Here is a 19,143-nt window from a genome sequence, read left to right as displayed (position 1 = left end):
GCTGATTACTGCATGTAAATATAAGTGAGTCACAGGCGGTTGGGTGGAGAAGCGCGTGCATGCAGTGATTCGGGCCAGTCCAAAACTGAACATTATAAGTGTACACTGAGGGAGTGGTGATGCGCGTGCGTCATACTTTCAACTTCTTTTCCTTTTTAGTTGTCTCCTAATCTCATTTAAACCCCGTAAATACTTTGTTATCAGAAGTGGGAAAATCCGATGGAAGAGGTACGGAACGTTTAGATCACATACAAACTGGATTGAATGACGGGGACCGGCGGCAGGGAGAGAAAGAAACAAGCAGAGGAATTTCATGGATATTTTGCAGATATTTTAGGACAATCGGAGTTTTACCTGTACACTCTTCATCTTTTATCAAAAAACCACCGGAGCAGTTTTTATCCGGTTTTTTGGTATGCCCATGTGCGCTCGTGGGAGCTCCAGACGATCCGAGTCAAGATGAGACAGCAGGTGCTCGTGCTCGGCGCGCTCATGTTTCTGTGTGTACTCCAGCCGGCCACTTTACAAACACAAGAAGGTACTATTAGAGTGTTTAAGTTGTTTTATGTCACATGGTATTTATATCTTTTACAGTGTAAAACGTACTGGTTTCCAATGATTTGACTTGCTTGGGTTAAAAATGCGGTTGCCACGTGTAATAGTTCCTGAAAATTATGCTTGTTTAAAAATTAACTGTTGTATTTTCTAGTCATGTGTTTTGCCCCTCAGTCCCCTCTAGGTTTGGTCCCATTCCATCTGTAAAAAAGGTTTAATGGGTTGCGTAAAAACAGATTGGCTGGCAAATAATAGGCATCAGTCTTTTATCGTGACATATCCATATAGACCTATACCATTTAACTTAAATTTTTTCATCGTTTATGTCATTTAGTTTGTATCACTTCTAGTCACTTATAAATATGTACTATGTTGTATAGTAAAAATGTTTTGCATAATGTCAATACCTATGTCACATACACATAAACCCTAATAAGATGACTTACTCTGTTGACTTAGTTAATGCCTTCCCTCAATTTATTGAAAAAAGTATATTCACTTAACTTGATGTAGTTCTTATACTTTGACCAAACATAAATAATCAAAATATTCAGGTGCAAGGACTTATGGGTATTCCTCAATGCATTTTGAACTGATAAGTTAATTTCACTTGAATTTATTAAAGCTATTTGTATTGGTAATGGTTATAATGGGAACTACAATGGTGTCTACTGGTATGTGATGGATTCTTTTGGTGGGATGTTATCTGGCGGATGGGAACCAGTAGAATAAAAGGAAATCCTATTGGAATACCCAAAACGCACTACAAAAAGTAACTTTGTAATGGTTTTATTGGGAAAAGCTAATGGTTCATACTGGTATTTTAATGGATACAATTCTGTGATGTTTCTGGTGTTTTTTTCAGCAGGGATCTTTAATTAAATACGTCCAATACCCATAATTTGAAGTAATGTTTAGTCATGACTACTTGATTAAGTAACAACATTAGGGCTTACATTGAACCTGGTTTCTACACATACCTGTAGGTTATAACTGGCACTGACCCTAGATCAGATCATCATTGTGTTTATAACATTTGACTGGCACTAAGAAATAGGATGGGGATGACGTGAGGTGTTCTGTATGAATAGTTGTTTGAAAATCTCATCAGATAACAGGTGGGCCAACTCACCTGTCTTTTGTTATGCAGTCTAATCGTTTCACTTAAATAGTTTCATGTTGAGTTAACGCATCAACATTCTTTAAATTATTAACCCAGCTTTCCCTTAAACAGCTTTAGGATACAACTAGCTCTTTCCCACAACAGTTTCCCCACAATTACTTATTTTCTAATGAACTCTAAGCAATGCAGGTCTTATGAACAAGAAGACCCACCCCAATCACCTGTACTGCCACCAGTCATGCTACGTCCCTAATCTGTATCTGAGCTATAAAAGCATAAGGTGAGAGGCTATATTGCCATATCGTAAAGCACTCTTCCATCACTCCTTCCCAGTCACGGCTCCAAAGTTCACCTCTTTCGAGCGCACATGTGGTTCGATTGGATGGAAGTTAATATTGTTAATCACCTTTACCTGTCAATGAGGCCAAGATGGAGGAAGGTTTAAATGGTTGACATCAGCAATGACCTAATAAAAAGATCTCCTGATGGCGAAACATAAAACAGTAACCTGTGAGCTTGTGCATATAGACTAATATGGCAGAATATGGAATGCAGCACTTCATTGAGCAGATATCTAAGCAAAGAGATCAAAACTATGTGTGCTTTCCAATGACAGCTTTCCATTGATGGCTTGTAGTTGGAGCAGTCAGTACTTGCAGAAGTTCACGTGAATAGGTGTGGGTGTATGTTTTGGAAGTCTGCCGTTTTTTCGTTTACTGTCTCACTGTGGCTCTTTATTTAATGACATGGATTCTTTCACTTCTTGTTGTCTCACTCTTCTATCTGTCAAACCTGGCCAGTCTCCGCCTTGATTCCAAGCTGTTAAACCTCTTTCAACCGTAATCATTGTGCATTGCTGGATTCACCCTAATATAGGTTCCTTAAAGGCCACTTCTCGCTGCATGTCTGTGGTGCTGTTGACTCAAGATTACGTGTGTCAGTGAACAGAAATGAATGAATCCATAAATTATTGGTGTCCAGGCATTATGGATATACGTGTGTGTTTGTGTGAATTCGTGCATGCTATCCAGACAATAACCTATGTGACTGCAAATATGAACAAGTCATGTGGGTGTGTACACTTTTACATGTCTGCATAGCCCTTTGTACCAGGGTGTTTCTCAAATTTCATTCAGCAGTCTATGTCACTGAAATTCCATTCATTAATGTGGTAAGACTCTTGGACAGATAACATTCAAAGCACATGAGCCAATATGTAACCTATATCTTAGAAACAAGAAATAAAAAAGGCCACATTTATAGATATCACATCTTTTAAAGATGTTTACAGTGGGCATTGATATGGCATGCACTTTTTACCCAATTAACGTGCATGAAGTGCATATCGCTGCTGTCTTTATGAAACCTCATATCTCCATATTTCATGATTTAAAAAAAAGTCAGGCCACCAATCATTATTATCAGTGACGCTTTATGTTTTGTTAATATCTAACCAATTAAAAGTATTAAAAAGTGCTCGTCAACTACACAGTGTTTAATCATTTAAACAGTACAGTGTTTTTTTCCATTTCCTGAAAAACAGGGAATTTAGATATACGAGATTTGCAATTTCTCTAAGCAGAACACTTTACACATTTCATGCATTAATGTAGTAAAAGTATTCATGCATTGACAGCAGTAGATGTATTTCACTTATAGATGTGTTTCAAAGCAACAACATAAACAAATGTTACTGCGCATGCACGCTTTTGTGGCCCAAACTCACCTTCGGTACACATCCGCAAAGAATAGTGTCCCTGTAGATTATTTCTGATAACAAGCTTGACTTGTCAAAACAAGTCAATTACATTAGCTAGCAAGTTAAAAGTATGTCCAGTATTTTTTTGGGTCACCGTTACTTGGCTAAACTTAAATGCGACAAAGTAACACGAGACATTATTTATTAAATAAGATTAATATACAATAAAATTTTACAAATTGTTTATTATTATACAATAGAATACTGTATTCATCTAAAATAATATTTATACATTTTTTATAAAATATAAATAGTTATATTATTAGCCACTAGCCTGACCGATCAACAAACACAGAGCAGAAGGTAGGACCAGGCGCATGTGTCCGTTGAAAAACCATCTATAGATTATATCCCTATGTCTTCCTGCCTCCCGAAACTGCCCCCTCCCCTTTTATGGAGTACTACGCTCACACTCATCCTATTGTCTGGTTGCATGATCTCAGCTCTGGACACACACACACACACACACACACACACACACACACACACACACACACACACACACAGAGTCACTGTCAATCACAGCTACACATTAACAGAGCCGCACATTTATAGCTAAGTGACAATACTGTGCTTTGTTCATTAATAATGCCCCTCTAGATCGTATAGCCAGATAGAGCCTTAGGCTCCAGATATGCAGCTGAACATTAGACTCTGCCAGTCTCTGAACTATACCATATAACCCCTATGACAAAAAAATGCCCACATCAATAGAATTGCACGCTCGATTCTCTTGCCACTGCTCCCCGCATCTAAAAATGAATGCAGAAAGGCTGTCCTTTGAAAGAAGAAATATGTTTTATGTGCTTTAACGGGTATACAAATTTTCACATTTTTCAAAATTGCTTTTAACACTGAGGCTGTCAATATAATTTAAGGAGTAGTTAACCAGACACATAGCCAGTATTAGCAGAGCTTTGAGAACACACAGTACACACGTGCTTAAGGAGAACCATCCTGCCAGTCTGCAGACGCACTGCGGTACACACAAGAGTTATGACTTACAGTACAGTCAGGGAAATCTCGGTGTGTTTTATAGGTGGTGCTGAAGGGAGGCACAGGAAGGGGGCGAGAGATATAAAGAGAGAGGAGGAATGAGAAAGAGAGCGCAAAAAAGGAGAGAGTCTTGTTTGTGTCGTGTCACTTTAGCAATGAGTTCAGCGGATGTAATGATGATTTGCACCTCAGGCCAGTGACCCTGAATTCCATCTCTGTCTGAAGCTCTCATGCTCTCCCCTTTGTAAATTTAGTTGTGGACTTTCAGTTTTCTTGTAGTTACTCTGTGGCATCTCGGTGACCTCTGACCTTGCCCTCATTATGTTAATGACCCTGTATTATGGCCACTGCATGAAGTCTTTATGCGAGCTATGAGTGGGTGCCTTGTGTGGATGCTGACACTTCAATAGGACTATATTTGGCTTCCGTGACTGTTCTTTTGAAATTTGAGAGAAAAAAATGCAAAGTTCTGTTTTGCTGTAATGCACAACCGATATATGGAATATTCTCGGTTATATACAATTGAATGTGTTTGGATGGTGCTTGTGATAAATAATTTACTCAAAAAAAATCTTCATTAACTCTCATGTTATTCAAACTTGTATATGACTCTTTTTTTGTGGAACACAAAAGAAGATATTTTGAGAAATGTGGTTTTGTGTCCGTGCAATGGAAGTCAATAGGGGCCAGTGTTGTTTGTTTACCAACGTTCTTCAAAGTATCTTCTTCTGTGTTCTGCAGAAGAAATAAAGTGATGTGCAATGGCATGAGGATGTGTAAACGATGACAGGATTTTCATTTTGGGGGAACCATGCCTGTAAATAGTAGTTAAAACGATCATTTAAATGCATCGGTTTCTGTTACCATTGTTCTCTATTCCCACCAGTTTGCACAGGCACCAAGAATGCACTGAGCTCCACAGGCACCCCTGCACAACACTACAACAACCTAAAGGAGCGCTACACCGGATGTGAGATTGTTATTGGCAACCTTGAGATCACACAGATGGAGGATAACCTCGACTTCTCCTTTCTTGGGGTAAGAGAATCATTTTGCATATACAATACAGCCCGATCAAATCATGAGATGTGACATAATCATGCTTTGCTTTATCTCTTCAAGAGTATCAGAGAGGTCACAGGCTACATCCTCATTGCTATGAACCAGTTCAGCCGGCTTCCTTTAAACCAGCTCAGGGTGATTCGCGGGAGCAGTCTGTATGAAAAAGAATGGGCCCTTTCTGTATTTCATAACTTTGAGGGCCACCATGGCCTGGAAAGTCTGGGTCTCACCAACCTTACAGGTAAGACGAAACTGTATAGAAATAAAAGTAAAGGAAAAGGAGCAAAGGCCTAAAAATAAGTGACATGTTTATATCCAAGTGCACAACGGCAGTCTTGTCTAACATAAAAGGAATGCTTTAAGGAAGTTCCTTTAAGACTTGTCTTGTTAAACTGTACTTTTAAAACAAATAGATGTGGAAGATTAGTACATGCGCTGTCACGCGGTATATTTGACAATCGGAGATTGCAGAAATGTGTAGGAGAAGAATCTGCCACATCTGCATACACACCCATGACACTCATTGGGGCAGAATGCTTTACACAGAGAAACTCAAAAGAACTACCAGCAGAAGCGTCTCTGTGTTTTGTACATCACATCAATCATAATGCATATTTTATACCGTTAGGCTTGTTCAGACTTGTCTGGTACATCAGCAGAGGCGCACTTAAGACAACGCATATGTCCACGCTAATTTTTATCAGTATGCCAGCATTCCCAGAAGAATCGCTTCTAACCACTGTTTACTTTTCTCTTTATGGGAAGTGAGATTTTCTTGTAAACCTCCATGCTTAATACACTCTTGTCAGCGTTTTTGTTTGTTTAACATCTTTGCAAGGGATTTCACAGTGTGTTTTGCGTCCAAGATCAGATTGCCTTTTTCTACATTCTCCATAGGAAAATAAATCAGATTTGTGTTTATTGAAATCCCAGAAATCTTGGAAGGTGGAGTGCAGATCGTCCAGAACAAGAACCTGAGTCTCTCGATCAAATGGCAGGACATTGTCCGAGACAGTGATGCTCGCATTGAGATCCAAAACAATGGAGATAAAGGTTTGTGTCATTATGTAATTAAATTGTATTTTGACATGAATCACATTCTTAATTTACTTTAACTTATGCAATAAAAATGAATGTATACAGCACGCTGTGATCCTACATGTGGAGGATACTGCTGGGGTCCAAGCAAAGATCAATGCCAGAAATGTAAGTAACTGACATGCATATGTTGTTATGAGTTTTCGTAAAATCATACATAGCAAATCATGCAAACAGAATGCGTCTCAAAGCTAATGCTGAAGTTTGTTTGTGTATGTTACAGTGACAAAAACAGTGTGTGCGCCTCAGTGCCACGGCCACTGTTTTGGTACCGAACCCAATGAGTGCTGCCATACAGAGTGTGCTGGAGGCTGCGTTGGGCCAAGGGACACTGACTGCTTTGTGAGTGTTGGCACTATTGCATTTATGCCGTCACCGCACAAGATCCTCCACATCTATTATCAGAGAGCAAAACACTTTTTAAACACGTTTTTCTTTGATACAGGCTTGTCGGCATGTCAATCACTCAGGTGCCTGTGTCCCTCACTGCCCTTGGCCTCTGGTATACAACAGACAGACCTTTCAGCTGGAGCCCAATTCTGAAGCCATGTACCAGTTTGGTTCAATCTGCGTTCCCAAATGTCCTGGTGAGTTATAACTCACTTTGCTCATCTTATGGCAAAGAATCAGAAAAGGAGCCCTTTAGTTATGCATGAGCCAGAAAATAAGTGATCGTTTTATTTTGGAGTAGTCGCCTGGTGATGTAACTAACACAAAGCTGGTTCGAACCCGGGTTGAGCAAAGCTAGTAAATGATTGTAATCGTACCGTGAATGAGTTCAATGAGGCATTTGAAGGATATGGCTCATTGAAAATGAATGAAACTGCACTGGCGTATCCATGGAGGACAATTAACAACATTGTAAACGTGACACAGGTTTAACCCTTGCCACACCACAGCAGTCTGTTATACTTTGTGGCTTTGAGTTAACACACTCGCTATGTGTTTAAACAATGCTTTAGTGAGTTTCCAAAATGAGTTATGTCAGGGGCTTTTCATAGACTTACTTGAATATGATGCTATTAATGTATTCTTGAGTAATCTCTTTCTCTTTTTCTAGCACACTTTGTTGTGGATGGCAGCGCATGTGTGAGCAGTTGCCCTCCTGGGAAAACAGAAAAAGAGAAAAATGACATTAAACAGTGTGAACCTTGCATTGGCCTGTGCCCCAAAGGTAAAGTGTCTATCATGATTTACACATACAGTACCGTTCAAAAGTTTTGAAACACTTGCTCATTCTATATTTGTATTTTTCCACATTTTAAAATAATAGTAAATTCATTAAAACTATGAAATAACACAACTATAGAAATTATGTTGTGAAAAAAGCATCCAAAAGAAATCAAATTGTTATATTTTAGTGTGTTTAAAGTAGCCACCCTGTGCGTTGAATTTGCTAAATCGTACTCTTGGCATTTTATCACTCAGCTTCTTGAGGTGTTGAAGCTTTTTGAACAATATTGAAGAAATTTCCACATCCGCATCTATTATGGGCTTTTATAGGCTGTTTTTACTTCATTATTTAGTCATTCATTTAAAAAAGATTTTTAATAAAACTTTAAAAGTTTAAATAAAATAAAAGTTTTATAATGGATGAAATTACTGTATTGTACAATTATATTTTTGTCAACAAAAAATATTTCAAACATTTAACATTTAAAGGTCCAGTGTATGAAATTTAGCGGCATCTAGCGGTGAGGTTGCAAATTACAACCAACAACATACTCCCCCTCCCTTTTGAAGCACTACGGAGGCTGACACAGAACTAAGATGTCGTCACGTTTTTGCTTTTGAAAAGAAAAAGCTCTGAAGACAGTTATGTAAAGTAGGCTATATTACATTTCTGTCAATAGATCCTCCAAAAAACAACACATTGGATCTTTAAACATATACCTCCGGATTAAAAGCTTTTCGAGATCACGAGAAACATTTCAGTCACGTGTTTCAAACCTTTTCGATAGTAGTGTAAGGACACAATTTATCATAATATCCTTTTGAGAATTTTTTCACACCAGATGAGCCTATTGTCTTCTGTTGCAGAATATAACACATACTGTATTGTGCTCTGTATGGCACAGAGTGTTACTGATAATACATATTGCTCTATATTCTCTCTCTCTTTCTTTCTTTCTTTCTTTCTTTCTTTCTTTCTTTCTTTCTTTCTTTCTTTCTTTCTTTCTTTCTTTCTCTCTCTTTATAGTATGTGACGGCACTGGAGCCAGTCACAGACAGACTGTGGACTCCAGTAACATAGACAGCTTTATCAACTGTACCAAGATCCAAGGCAGTTTACATTTTCTGATATTGGGTATCAAAGGGTAAGACTTGCATAATAAACACTGTCATAAAGGCTGTTTTTCTTATTGTGTTTGTGTACCCACTAACTATATTTTGTCCAAAACCCAAAAGTGAGCAAAACCTGACAAATCCAAGCAAAACTTCCCTTTGGGGCTGGGGATGTCCTCATTTGTTAAAAAAACAAATTTCATCAAATCATTTTTAAAAGCTTTTTGTTAGGGTTACGTTATAGTATATACAGTATACAGTATATACATACTGTATATGTGACCCTGGACAACAAAACCAGTCTTAAGTAGCACGGGAACATTTTTAGTAATCGGCAAAAATACATGGTATGGGTAAAATTTAACGATTTTTCTTTTTGCCAAAAACCATTAGGATATTAAGTAAAGATCATGTTCCATGAAGATATTTTATAAATTTCCTACTGTATATGTATAAAAACTTTATTTTTGTGAGTGGATGGCCTGCTACAGTGCCTCAGATTAACAACTTCAAAGGCGATTTTCTCAGTATTTTGATTTTTTTGCACCCTCAGATTCCAGCATTGTAAATAGTTGTTGTTCCGCCAGATAGTGTCCTATCCTAACAAACCATATATCAATAGAAAGCTTATTTCTTCAGCTTTCAGATGATGTAAAAATCTCAATTTCTAAAAATTGACCCTTAAGACCCTTTTTGTCGTCCAGGGTCACATATACAGTATATATATACTGTATATATATATATTGTAGTATTAATTACTAGCTGTATATTACAACAATAGAGTTCTATAAATGTCTTCATTTAGATAGATAAGTGTGCGTGTGTGTTTTCTTACCCTTTTAGGCTGCTGTATTATATACATGCACACTTTTATAGCACCTGTGGAAGCAGTCTGTTATAGGTTGTCTCAGATCTTGATATGTTTTATATTCCTGACCTTTCCCCGGTAATGTCAGCTCAGGTTTTAATGAGGCCTTAACATGTGATTCACACACTCAGCTCCCATTCTTTGACTATCTTCCATAACATATCACAGGTTATTTATTGAGAAATAAACAGAGAGCGGATTGGACATATGAGGAACGACAGGGAGCCCATTACTATGATTGCTTATGCTAATTTCAGCTCTGCTCTATTCTGCAGAGACAGCTATCATAACATACCACCCTTGGAGCCCGAGAAACTCAAAGTGTTTAACACCGTCAAAGAAATTACCGGTATGATATTGGCTTAGACTGATTTTTCTGTTCATAATAGTTTTTTAGTTATTTAGTATTGTTTTGTGTTTGTGAATTGTAGGTATTTTGAATATTCAGTCTTGGCCTGATGGGCTCAATGATCTGTCCGTTTTCTCCAGTCTCACTACTATTCAGGGAAGATCTTTGCACAAGTAAGACTAATGTGTTGAGGTGTGAGTTTGTGTTTTCAAGGAACAGTTTACCCAAATATGAAAATTCTGTCTTCATTTACTCACCCTCATATTGTTCCAAATCAGTATAGATTGTTTTGTTTTCCTGAACACAGAGAAAGATATTTGGAAGAATGCTTGTAACCAAATAGTTCTTGGCCACCATTGACTACCATTGTAGAAAAAATTGCTTTATACATTTCTTGATTCTGTTAAAAACAAAAGAAGATATTTTGAAGAATGTAGGAAAGCAAACAGTTCTGGGGCACTTTTGACTACCGTTGTCATTTTTTCTACTATGGTAGTCGATGGTGACCAAGAACTGTTTGGTTACAAGCATTTTTTTGTGAACTGGCCCTTTAAGTATGCATTTGCTCACATTTTTTGTCATATCCCAATCACATCCCATATGTTTATTTAATCCAATATGCATTTCTCTCCACTAAGTGTTTATTGCTTTGTATTCCTGCAGTTTAACAGTCTGTGCATGCGTCTCACCATTGTTTTTTGTCCCCTGTGTTTTTGTATGTTACCTGCTTATGTTTGTCCCCAGCACTAAAAGGTATGTACACCCTGCAACCCACAAACCGCTGCTTTACTAACTGTCTAAAAGCTGGTGTCTATGTATCGTCAACTTTTTCCTCAGACACATTCACATTGTTTTTTTCCTACTGCGGGTGCCAAATAATGACAGCTGTATAAGTTGTGAAATGTTACTGTCAAGATAATAAAGCATGTTTGAGCAGATACTTGAACTGACTCTTGATGGGGCTCATAATTAGTTCATCTGCTTTGGTTTGCTATCGTCTGGCGCTGCCGGTCTCTGGGATGGTGACAGACAACTTCTCAAAAGAATTCACTTTGGCTGTGTATGTTTATTCTTTTTATTCATTTTATTCTTTGTCTCACTCCATTAGACCCTTCTCTTTATTGGTGATGAAGATTCCCTCCCTCACATCTCTTGGATTACGTTCTCTTCGTGAGGTCAGCGACGGCAGTGTTTACATCAGTAACAACATAAACTTATGCTATCACCACACCGTCGATTGGATCCAGATCTTCACCGGTAGCCGCCGGCTGCGCAGACGTATTAACAACGACATCAAGGACAACAAACCGCAAGACCAATGTGGTGAGACATCCTGTTCCCCCTGACCGTGGATTACGTGTTGTTTATTTCGCATGTGCGTTTTATTATATTGTCATCCGTCGTTAACTTGCACACAAACAAACATTTGCTATGTCTGTGTTTTGTAAACAGAAGCAGAGGGCCACATATGTGACCCGTTGTGTTCGGACGCAGGATGCTGGGGCCAGGGACCGGAGCAGTGTTTGTCGTGCAGGAATCACAGTCGACATGGCACCTGTGTGGCGCACTGCAACTTGTACACTGGGTCAGTCCGGATGCAGTCTTTATGCTGTTTCATTCATCTTCATACGTCTTCTATCGTATCAATGTGGCTCACAAAATATGTGTGTCCACAGTGAGCCGCGGGAGTTCACAGCACCTAGTGGAGAGTGTCTTGCTTGTCACCCTGAGTGTCTACCTCAAAATGGGCAACAAACCTGCCATGGAGAAGTACGCAACACCATATTCTTCAGTTTTTAGTTGTTTCCTGTCTTTCTCAACATAGCTGAATGGCATCTTTGGCATCTGTCAACGTCTCAAACCATTTTAGGCATGTGACTCTTGAAACACTTGAACGATCATGTGGGTTGTGTCCCTTTTGCAGATAAAATAATGAGTTCTGGGTGTCCTCTTGAAACTAGCACAGCTCAGATTCGTCACACTTGTCTTAACAATTTTTCCCTGCTTACATGGCAGTTCAACTTTAAGGTTTCCAAGTCTTTTTTACCAGTGCCTGTTTGACATCTACCTCACAGCACAGTGTATGATAGTGCTCAAGGGTTTATTAATGACGTAAACAAGAATATTTTCACGATTAAACATCAAACCTACAGGTACCGTGTAATGTCTGTGTTTGGAGATTACGGTAACCTGCCAGACAGGCTTTGCAGGCTATTTGCTGTAAATGTTTATTGTGCAATACTTCAATATTATAAACTCTTAATTAAAGAAGGAAATTCATCTGAACTGTGTGTCATAGTGCAGGTGCTCAGCGGCTGACAGAACTATACTATTCATTCCATTTATATGTAACTTATTGTGTTTTATTTCTGCATCAGGGTGCTGATCAGTGTGTGGTGTGTTCACATCTGATGGATGGTCCACATTGTGTCTCCAGCTGTCCCAATGGGGTGAATGGGGAGAAGGGTCAGACCATATTTAAGTACCCGAATACAGCGGGTCATTGTGAACTCTGTCACGTTAACTGTACAGGAGGGTAAGCTCAAACAAACACTGATGTGCGCTAAAGTTAAAGTCAAAGTTATTTCCATAATGTTACACTGGATCAAATGAATTTTTGAAATTCTATTTGAAATATCTAAACATTCATAATCAAGATATGTTTATTTGAGAAGCAAAATGATATATGATATTTAGTCTTCCAAACAAAGTATCCAAATAAAGTGAGTTAATGCTTAAAATAAGAAAATTATTTCAATGTGGGTTAAGAAACATAAACATAAAGGGCATAAACTCACATTTATTTATATATTTATTTTTTAAAAATAAGACATTTTTCATTTAGGTAAATGTATCTTGATTTAAGAATGTTTAGATATTTGTACTGAAAAACCTACTAAGTACTGAAAAAGTATTAAGTAAAATTTAAAATGAATGTACTAGAGAGGTGATACCCTTACAAAGATGAAACGCGTAAGAAAACGCATAAAGTGAAGTTTTATCCCTTAGACATTAAATAGATGTTGTTGTATACTGAAATGGAGTCAGACCTGTTTATTAAAACCGTGCCTAAACAGCTACAGTGTTCAGCCCTTTGTTAACTTTATCCAAAAGCTCACACATCAAGGTCATTCCAGGGAAAGAATAAGTTAAAGAAGATGAATAAAGAAGATGAAAAAAAAAAATATTTTGAAATAACATGCATCAATGAATCATTCATAGCGAAGACCAGAAATGTACATTTGTAAAATTTTACTTTCTTGTTTACTTTATATCCAATACCATTGATAATAAGTTGCTGAAACTGTTAAATTTGATAGGTCTGTTTTGCCCATGATCATTACACAGTATTGACAGTAGTACTTGTACTCTTTTCAGATGCACAGGCCCAACACTAAGAGACTGTATAGATCCAGACAGACAAGTTAACAGGTTTGTATCACCCTCTACTGGTTTTAATGTGAAACTTCAAGTTTTTTTATGAGTTTCCCTTTACCAGGTATCTTTCTCTCAGCTCCCACATTGCAGGTATAGCTGTAGCTGTGTTCGCTGGTATCATTGTGCTCCTGGCACTGTTTGTGCTAGGTATGCTGTATCACAGAGGCCTGGCAATCCGCCGTAAAAGAGCCCTGAGGAGGTACCTGCAGAGTGGTGAGGTATGTCACTTAAAGGAGTCATGACATGGCTAAAACGAATATTATCGTTTGTTTTAGGTGTAATGCGATGTGTATACGATTTAAGGTTCAACAATGCTGTATTTTCCACATACCGTGCATGTTTGTATCTCCTCTTTGCCCCGCCTCTCTGAGACGCACAGATTTTTTACAAAGCTCATCGCTCTGAAAAGCGAGGTGTGCTATGATTGGCCAGTTAACCAGTGCGTAGTGATTGGTCGAATACTGCAAGCGTGTGACGGAAATGTAACGCCTCTTACCATATTTGGAACATCAGGTTCCAAAGCAATTGTACTGACAGGTACGCCCACCTTACTTGCGTATACATTTGGGCGGTCTTAGTCAACTCATACCACGAACTGACGTGGATTTGTGGGGGTGTGGTTACACAAGGCGTTTCAGGCAGGTCTGGGTGAGCATTCGCTTTTAGATAGAATGCATCTTTTGTTCCGACACTTTAATTTTTGCAATTTTACGTGTCTAATACATGCATGGGCAACTTATAACACACCAAAGACACCCCTTTAAAGTTCTCACACATTTGTATGTGCAATGATTTGTCTGTACATTAAATGCAGATAGCAGAGCCTATACAATGACCTTTTTAAGCCATTTGTAAAAATGATACAGACTCATGTTATATTGAAATATTAAATATGGAGAGTAGCATATAAACAGTGGCCCCAAAAGGTATGTGTATGAATGTCATCGAGTTTGGTGATAAAATATCAAACCTAGACTTATTTTTATGAAAGATCAACTGGTTAAAAAGTATCTGCAAAAATGTCTAAGAAACGTCATTGGTTTGCAGACATCACCTGGTTTGATATTTTATTATCTAATGCAATGAAATTCAGGGGGCGTTGCCCAAATATTTTTAATGGGCCAATGCACCTTTTACATCATCTGATGCACATTTTCTCCTCTTTTTAAACAGAGTATGGAGCCACTGGATCCAGGAGAGAAGGGGACAAAAGTTCACGCTCGAATTTTAAAAGCACAAGAGCTGCGAAAGGGCAAACTTCTGGGGTATGGAGTGTTTGGCACCGTCAATAAGGTTGGAACACCCCTCACATTGGAGTTTACCTTTGGGCAGGGCAATCCGCACTTGGTATGTGATTTAACCTATTTTATCTCTCCTCAGGGTTTTTGGATGCCTGAAGGAGACTCTGTAAAAATCCCAGTGGCAATCAAGACCATCCAAGACCGCAGTGGCCGGCAGACCTTCACAGAGATTACTGATGTAAGACACCAGCTTGCACGTACATTTTATACATGCATTTATTTATCACAGATGTTCAAAATTTGTAATTTTTTCATCAGATTCTTACTTTTCTTCTGTCTCTAGCACATGCTTGGAATGGGAAGCCTGGATCACCCCTATATAGTGCGTCTGCTTGGTATCTGTCCAGGCACAAGTCTCCAGTTGGTCACTCAACTCAGCTCTCAAGGATCCTTACGGCAACACCTTCAACAACATAAAGACAGCCTGGACCCCCAGCGTCTGCTCAACTGGTGTGTGCAGATCTCTAAGGTGAGATCGCTGGAGATACTAATAAAACGTTTGTGGCTTTGTCAGTGTTAACAAAAAACTTACTGGCCCATGATTTTTTATCTTTAGGGCATGTACTATCTCGAGGAGCACTGCATAGTCCATAGGAACCTTGCTGCACGCAACGTCCTTCTCAAGAGTGACTACATAGTGCAGATCTCAGACTTCGGGGTTGCAGACCTGCTTTATCCAGATGACAAGAAATATGTGTACAGTGAACACAAGGTCATTTACACATCACAGACTTAAATTTTAAGTTAGACTGAAATAAGATATTTATATGCTGAATGCTTCTTTTATATATTGATATTTATAAACTGAAATATTGGGCAGGTGATCATTTTTTGAGAAGTCAGTATTAACCCTTTCATGCATAGAAGCCACTAAAGTGGACAGCAACAGTATCTCTTCAAACTAAAAAAAGACACAGTGCCCACTTCAGTATACAGCTGAAATCTCATTGACAAATATGTGTAAATGAATTAAGAGCAATAAAAACACAAAAGATCCTGACTGAAGTTGACAAACATTCATGCATCAAAGGATTAAAAAGCATTCAGAAATTGCATTTGCTGATGTTCAATTTAAATGGTCTATTTTTTCAGATGCCAATAAAATGGATGGCATTGGAGAGCATCCTTTTCAGGAGATACACTCATCAAAGTGATGTGTGGAGCTTTGGTGAGTCCCAGGACTATTTATCTCTTTCTTCCTAATGTATGAATCCATCTATTTCTGAACCCTGAGTTATTCAAGAGGAACTTTCTTATTCCAGGAGTGACTGTATGGGAGATGATGTCATGCGGAGCTGAACCATATGCATCCATGCAACCCCATGATGTGCCAGGTCTACTTGAAAAGGGAGAACGATTGGCTCAACCACACATCTGCACTATAGATGTCTACATGGTCATGGTCAAATGTAAGAAAATAGTAGATTAACATTTAATGATATAATACACAAACTGTTACAACACTTTTCTTTTTTTCTTCATCTTTATTTTAATTCTTTCTATCGCCAGGCTGGATGATTGATGAGAACGTAAGGCCTACGTTTAAAGAGCTGGCTAATGAATTCACAAGAATGGCAAGGGATCCACCACGGTACCTTGTGGTAAAAGTAAGAAATCAAGTTAAAGAAAAGTTCCCCCAAAAATGACAATTCTGTCTTCATTTACTCACCCTCAAGTTGGTCCAAATTTATATCAATTTCTTTGTTGTGATGTACACAGAGAGAGATATTTGGAAGAATGCTTGTAATCAAACAGTTCTTGGCCAGCATTACTACCACAGTAGGGAAAAATTGCTTTATAAATTTCTTTGTTCTGTTTAACACAAAAGAAGATATTTTGAAGAATGTAGGGAAGCAAACTTGGACCTCTTTTGACTACCATCGTAATTTTTACTTCTATATCTTTCTGTGTTCATACAGATTTGAAACAACTCGAGGGTGAATAAATGATGACAGAATTTTTTGGGGGGGTGTACTGTCCCTTTAAAGATGCTCAAAAAGTGACACCTGAGTAGTGTTACGATTGTTTTCATGGTTGATTTTGGTTTCTCTCTGTAGCTTCCTCAGGATTGTAATGGAGCAGATGAAAGCCACCAACGTGATGTTAAAGGGCCACATTTAGACACACACTTGCAGGATGAAGATGATGAGGTATTAGGGGATGGGTTGGACACACCTCCTCTCCTCCAGTCACCCGCCAGGAGTCATTCTCGCCTCCGTATGGCCTCTTACAAGGTGAGATGTTTGCAATACTCATGTTTATGTTTGTCATTATCATCTGACTATAGCAACAACAACACTACATAAACATGCATCATTATAAAAAACTGTCAAGTACTCTGAAAAATGCAATGCTGATAATATAACCCAACATGGTCATTCCCTCTCTCTTCAGGGAACCTCAGACCATATAACACCAGTGGGCTACCTCCCCATGACCCCTGGCCCCGGGGGCGACCCAAGACAGGTCAGCATCCGTATCATTGTGCTACATTCTGCAAGTTAGACACGACTTTAGGCAGTAAAGTCAAATGTGCTCTGGTTATATCACAGTTTAAATATGCATTAGATCACATTAAGTGACATCATGTGAATTGATGCGTTTCACACACAGATTCGAGCCCAGAGGCGGAGAACTGGATCGGCGAGGACAGAGTCCGAGTGCTCGGAGGGCAGGGGGACAATGGGAGACATTGAAATGACTGAACTCGCTTCTCAAACAGGCAGCCTGCGCAGGGGTCGCAGCCGTATGGACAGCGCCTACATGTCTACCAGTGTGTCTGTGGCCTCGGATCCATTTTCTCCAGGCCTAGAGGGTGTAGACGAGGACTATAATGGTTACGTGCTGCCCACAGACACCCGCAACCAAGACAGAGGTACAAAATAAATCAAGTGTAATAAGACAGAAATATGGTACAAGGCATTACATCTTTGTTTGTTCCCTACAAATAGAGTTGTCATAAGGACTCCAATGCATGCCATTTTATGTCATATATTTTCTCTGCCATCTTGCTTAGGTTCCAAAAGCGCTGTTCATCATAGTAGGTTATCCAGAGGCTCCAAGTCTGCCCTCTCCATACCAAAACCAGACACCACACAAGAGTACGAGCTAATGCATAAACAGCCCCTTGGGGTCTCTCCTTCACCCACAGACACCACTGAAAGTTCTGCATTACTGAACAAACAATCCTCCCCTACCAAACCAGCAAATACATGCATTTTACAGCAGAAAACAGACTCAGACCCAACACAAACCAAGCAGTCGGATAACGGCATTAATCCCCCTGAAGAAGACAGCCTGTTGTCTGGAGCTTGCGGGGACAGTCCAGTCGAAACAGCAACATGTAATGAAGGGAACCGTTCTGAGAGACTTCCCTCCCAGAGCAGTGCTGTGGAGGAAAACCTTTCGGAGGACAGGCAGCCCCAAGAAACGGCAGTAGAGTATGAATACATGGACATACGCACAGAAACTCTACCAGAACACCACCAGAACACCACGGGGGAAAGTGTAGGAACCTCAAACGGGAGGACCAGCAGTACAGATGTGACGGTTAGCAGAGAAGGAGTTTACCAAAATATAAGTGAGCTGCCTAGGTTGACAACAACACAGAGCGGGAGACGGAAGGCCAGGGAAGATTCTCACAGCAATACACGGCATGGTGAGTACGTGGACATGGACGCTTCTGGGAAACCTTGCTGTGAAGCAGATCAGCCAGAGTATCAGAACCTTCCAGTTAAAGGAAGGCCAGTAGTGGGTGAAGAGTCTCAAAAAAACAGTCTCAGGTCCTGCATGAAAGTGTATAATGGCATAGAGGAGCAAAGCACTTCTTTTGATAACCCGGACTACTGGCACAGCAGACTTTTCCACAAGCAGGATGCTGTATGCACGTAAAAACTGAAGTAAAGAGTTCTATTGAAAAATGAAAACAAGGTGATGGATGAACAATGGAAACAATAAAGACTTATCCATAAGGCATAACCAGCATGATTCTCAGGACATATGTACACAGTATATAGTTATATGTTTTTGTTTGTTGCAAATTAAGTGAAATGCTGTGTCATTGCAGTATGAAATGGTTTATCCTGTTGAAGATCAGCCTACCTCCACTTGTACGTCCTCAAAGTCCAACTTTTAAGGTTTTATATGTCTGTTTTTTGCAAGATAATGACTAAGCTTACTATTTTATTGTATTTTGATTTTTTAATCAATAAAAAAAATCATGCAATGTATTGTTTGTCATCTTTTTAATACGTTATGTTGTTTTTGTGCTGAAATATGCAATAATTTTAGACCTGTACTCATATGCAC

The 19,143-nt window shown here is 39.0% G+C and overlaps 1 protein-coding gene across 1 annotated transcript; it reads left to right on the top strand.

The window, feature by feature from the left end:
- The first annotated feature begins 124 nt into the window (after nt 1-124).
- Nucleotides 125-19,064, top strand: erbb3b (erb-b2 receptor tyrosine kinase 3b). The gene is made up of 28 exons (XM_057320238.1): nt 125-538; nt 5,320-5,471; nt 5,556-5,736; nt 6,429-6,548; nt 6,639-6,701; nt 6,817-6,935; nt 7,039-7,180; nt 7,654-7,767; nt 8,794-8,911; nt 10,023-10,096; nt 10,179-10,269; nt 11,205-11,419; nt 11,549-11,681; nt 11,773-11,866; nt 12,475-12,632; nt 13,475-13,528; nt 13,611-13,752; nt 14,708-14,827; nt 14,915-15,013; nt 15,119-15,304; nt 15,392-15,547; nt 15,928-16,003; nt 16,098-16,244; nt 16,345-16,442; nt 16,893-17,069; nt 17,230-17,301; nt 17,449-17,710; nt 17,852-19,064. Exons 1-28 carry the CDS (start codon nt 265-267, stop codon nt 18,724-18,726), a joined length of 4,512 nt encoding a protein of 1,503 aa, XP_057176221.1. The 5' UTR covers nt 125-264; the 3' UTR covers nt 18,727-19,064.
- The last annotated feature ends 79 nt before the right edge of the window (nt 19,065-19,143 follow it).

The sequence above is a fragment of the Triplophysa rosa genome, linkage group LG21 (genome assembly GCF_024868665.1).
Source record: "Triplophysa rosa linkage group LG21, Trosa_1v2, whole genome shotgun sequence".
Taxonomy (NCBI): domain Eukaryota; kingdom Metazoa; phylum Chordata; class Actinopteri; order Cypriniformes; family Nemacheilidae; genus Triplophysa; species Triplophysa rosa.
Note: the sequence above shows the minus strand (reverse complement) of the source record. Positions and strands in the feature narration are given on the sequence as shown.

Excerpts from the sequence above, each read along its gene's own strand:
- erbb3b (XM_057320238.1), top strand. The coding sequence starts at position 265 with ATGACGGGGACCGGCGGCAGGGAGAGAAAGAAACAAGCAGAGGAATTT. Across the intron at positions 6,702-6,816 it reads CAAAGATCAATGCCAGAAAT|TGACAAAAACAGTGTGTGCG; the intron begins GTAAGTAACTGA and ends TGTATGTTACAG. Across the intron at positions 15,548-15,927 it reads ATGTGTACAGTGAACACAAG|ATGCCAATAAAATGGATGGC; the intron begins GTCATTTACACA and ends CTATTTTTTCAG.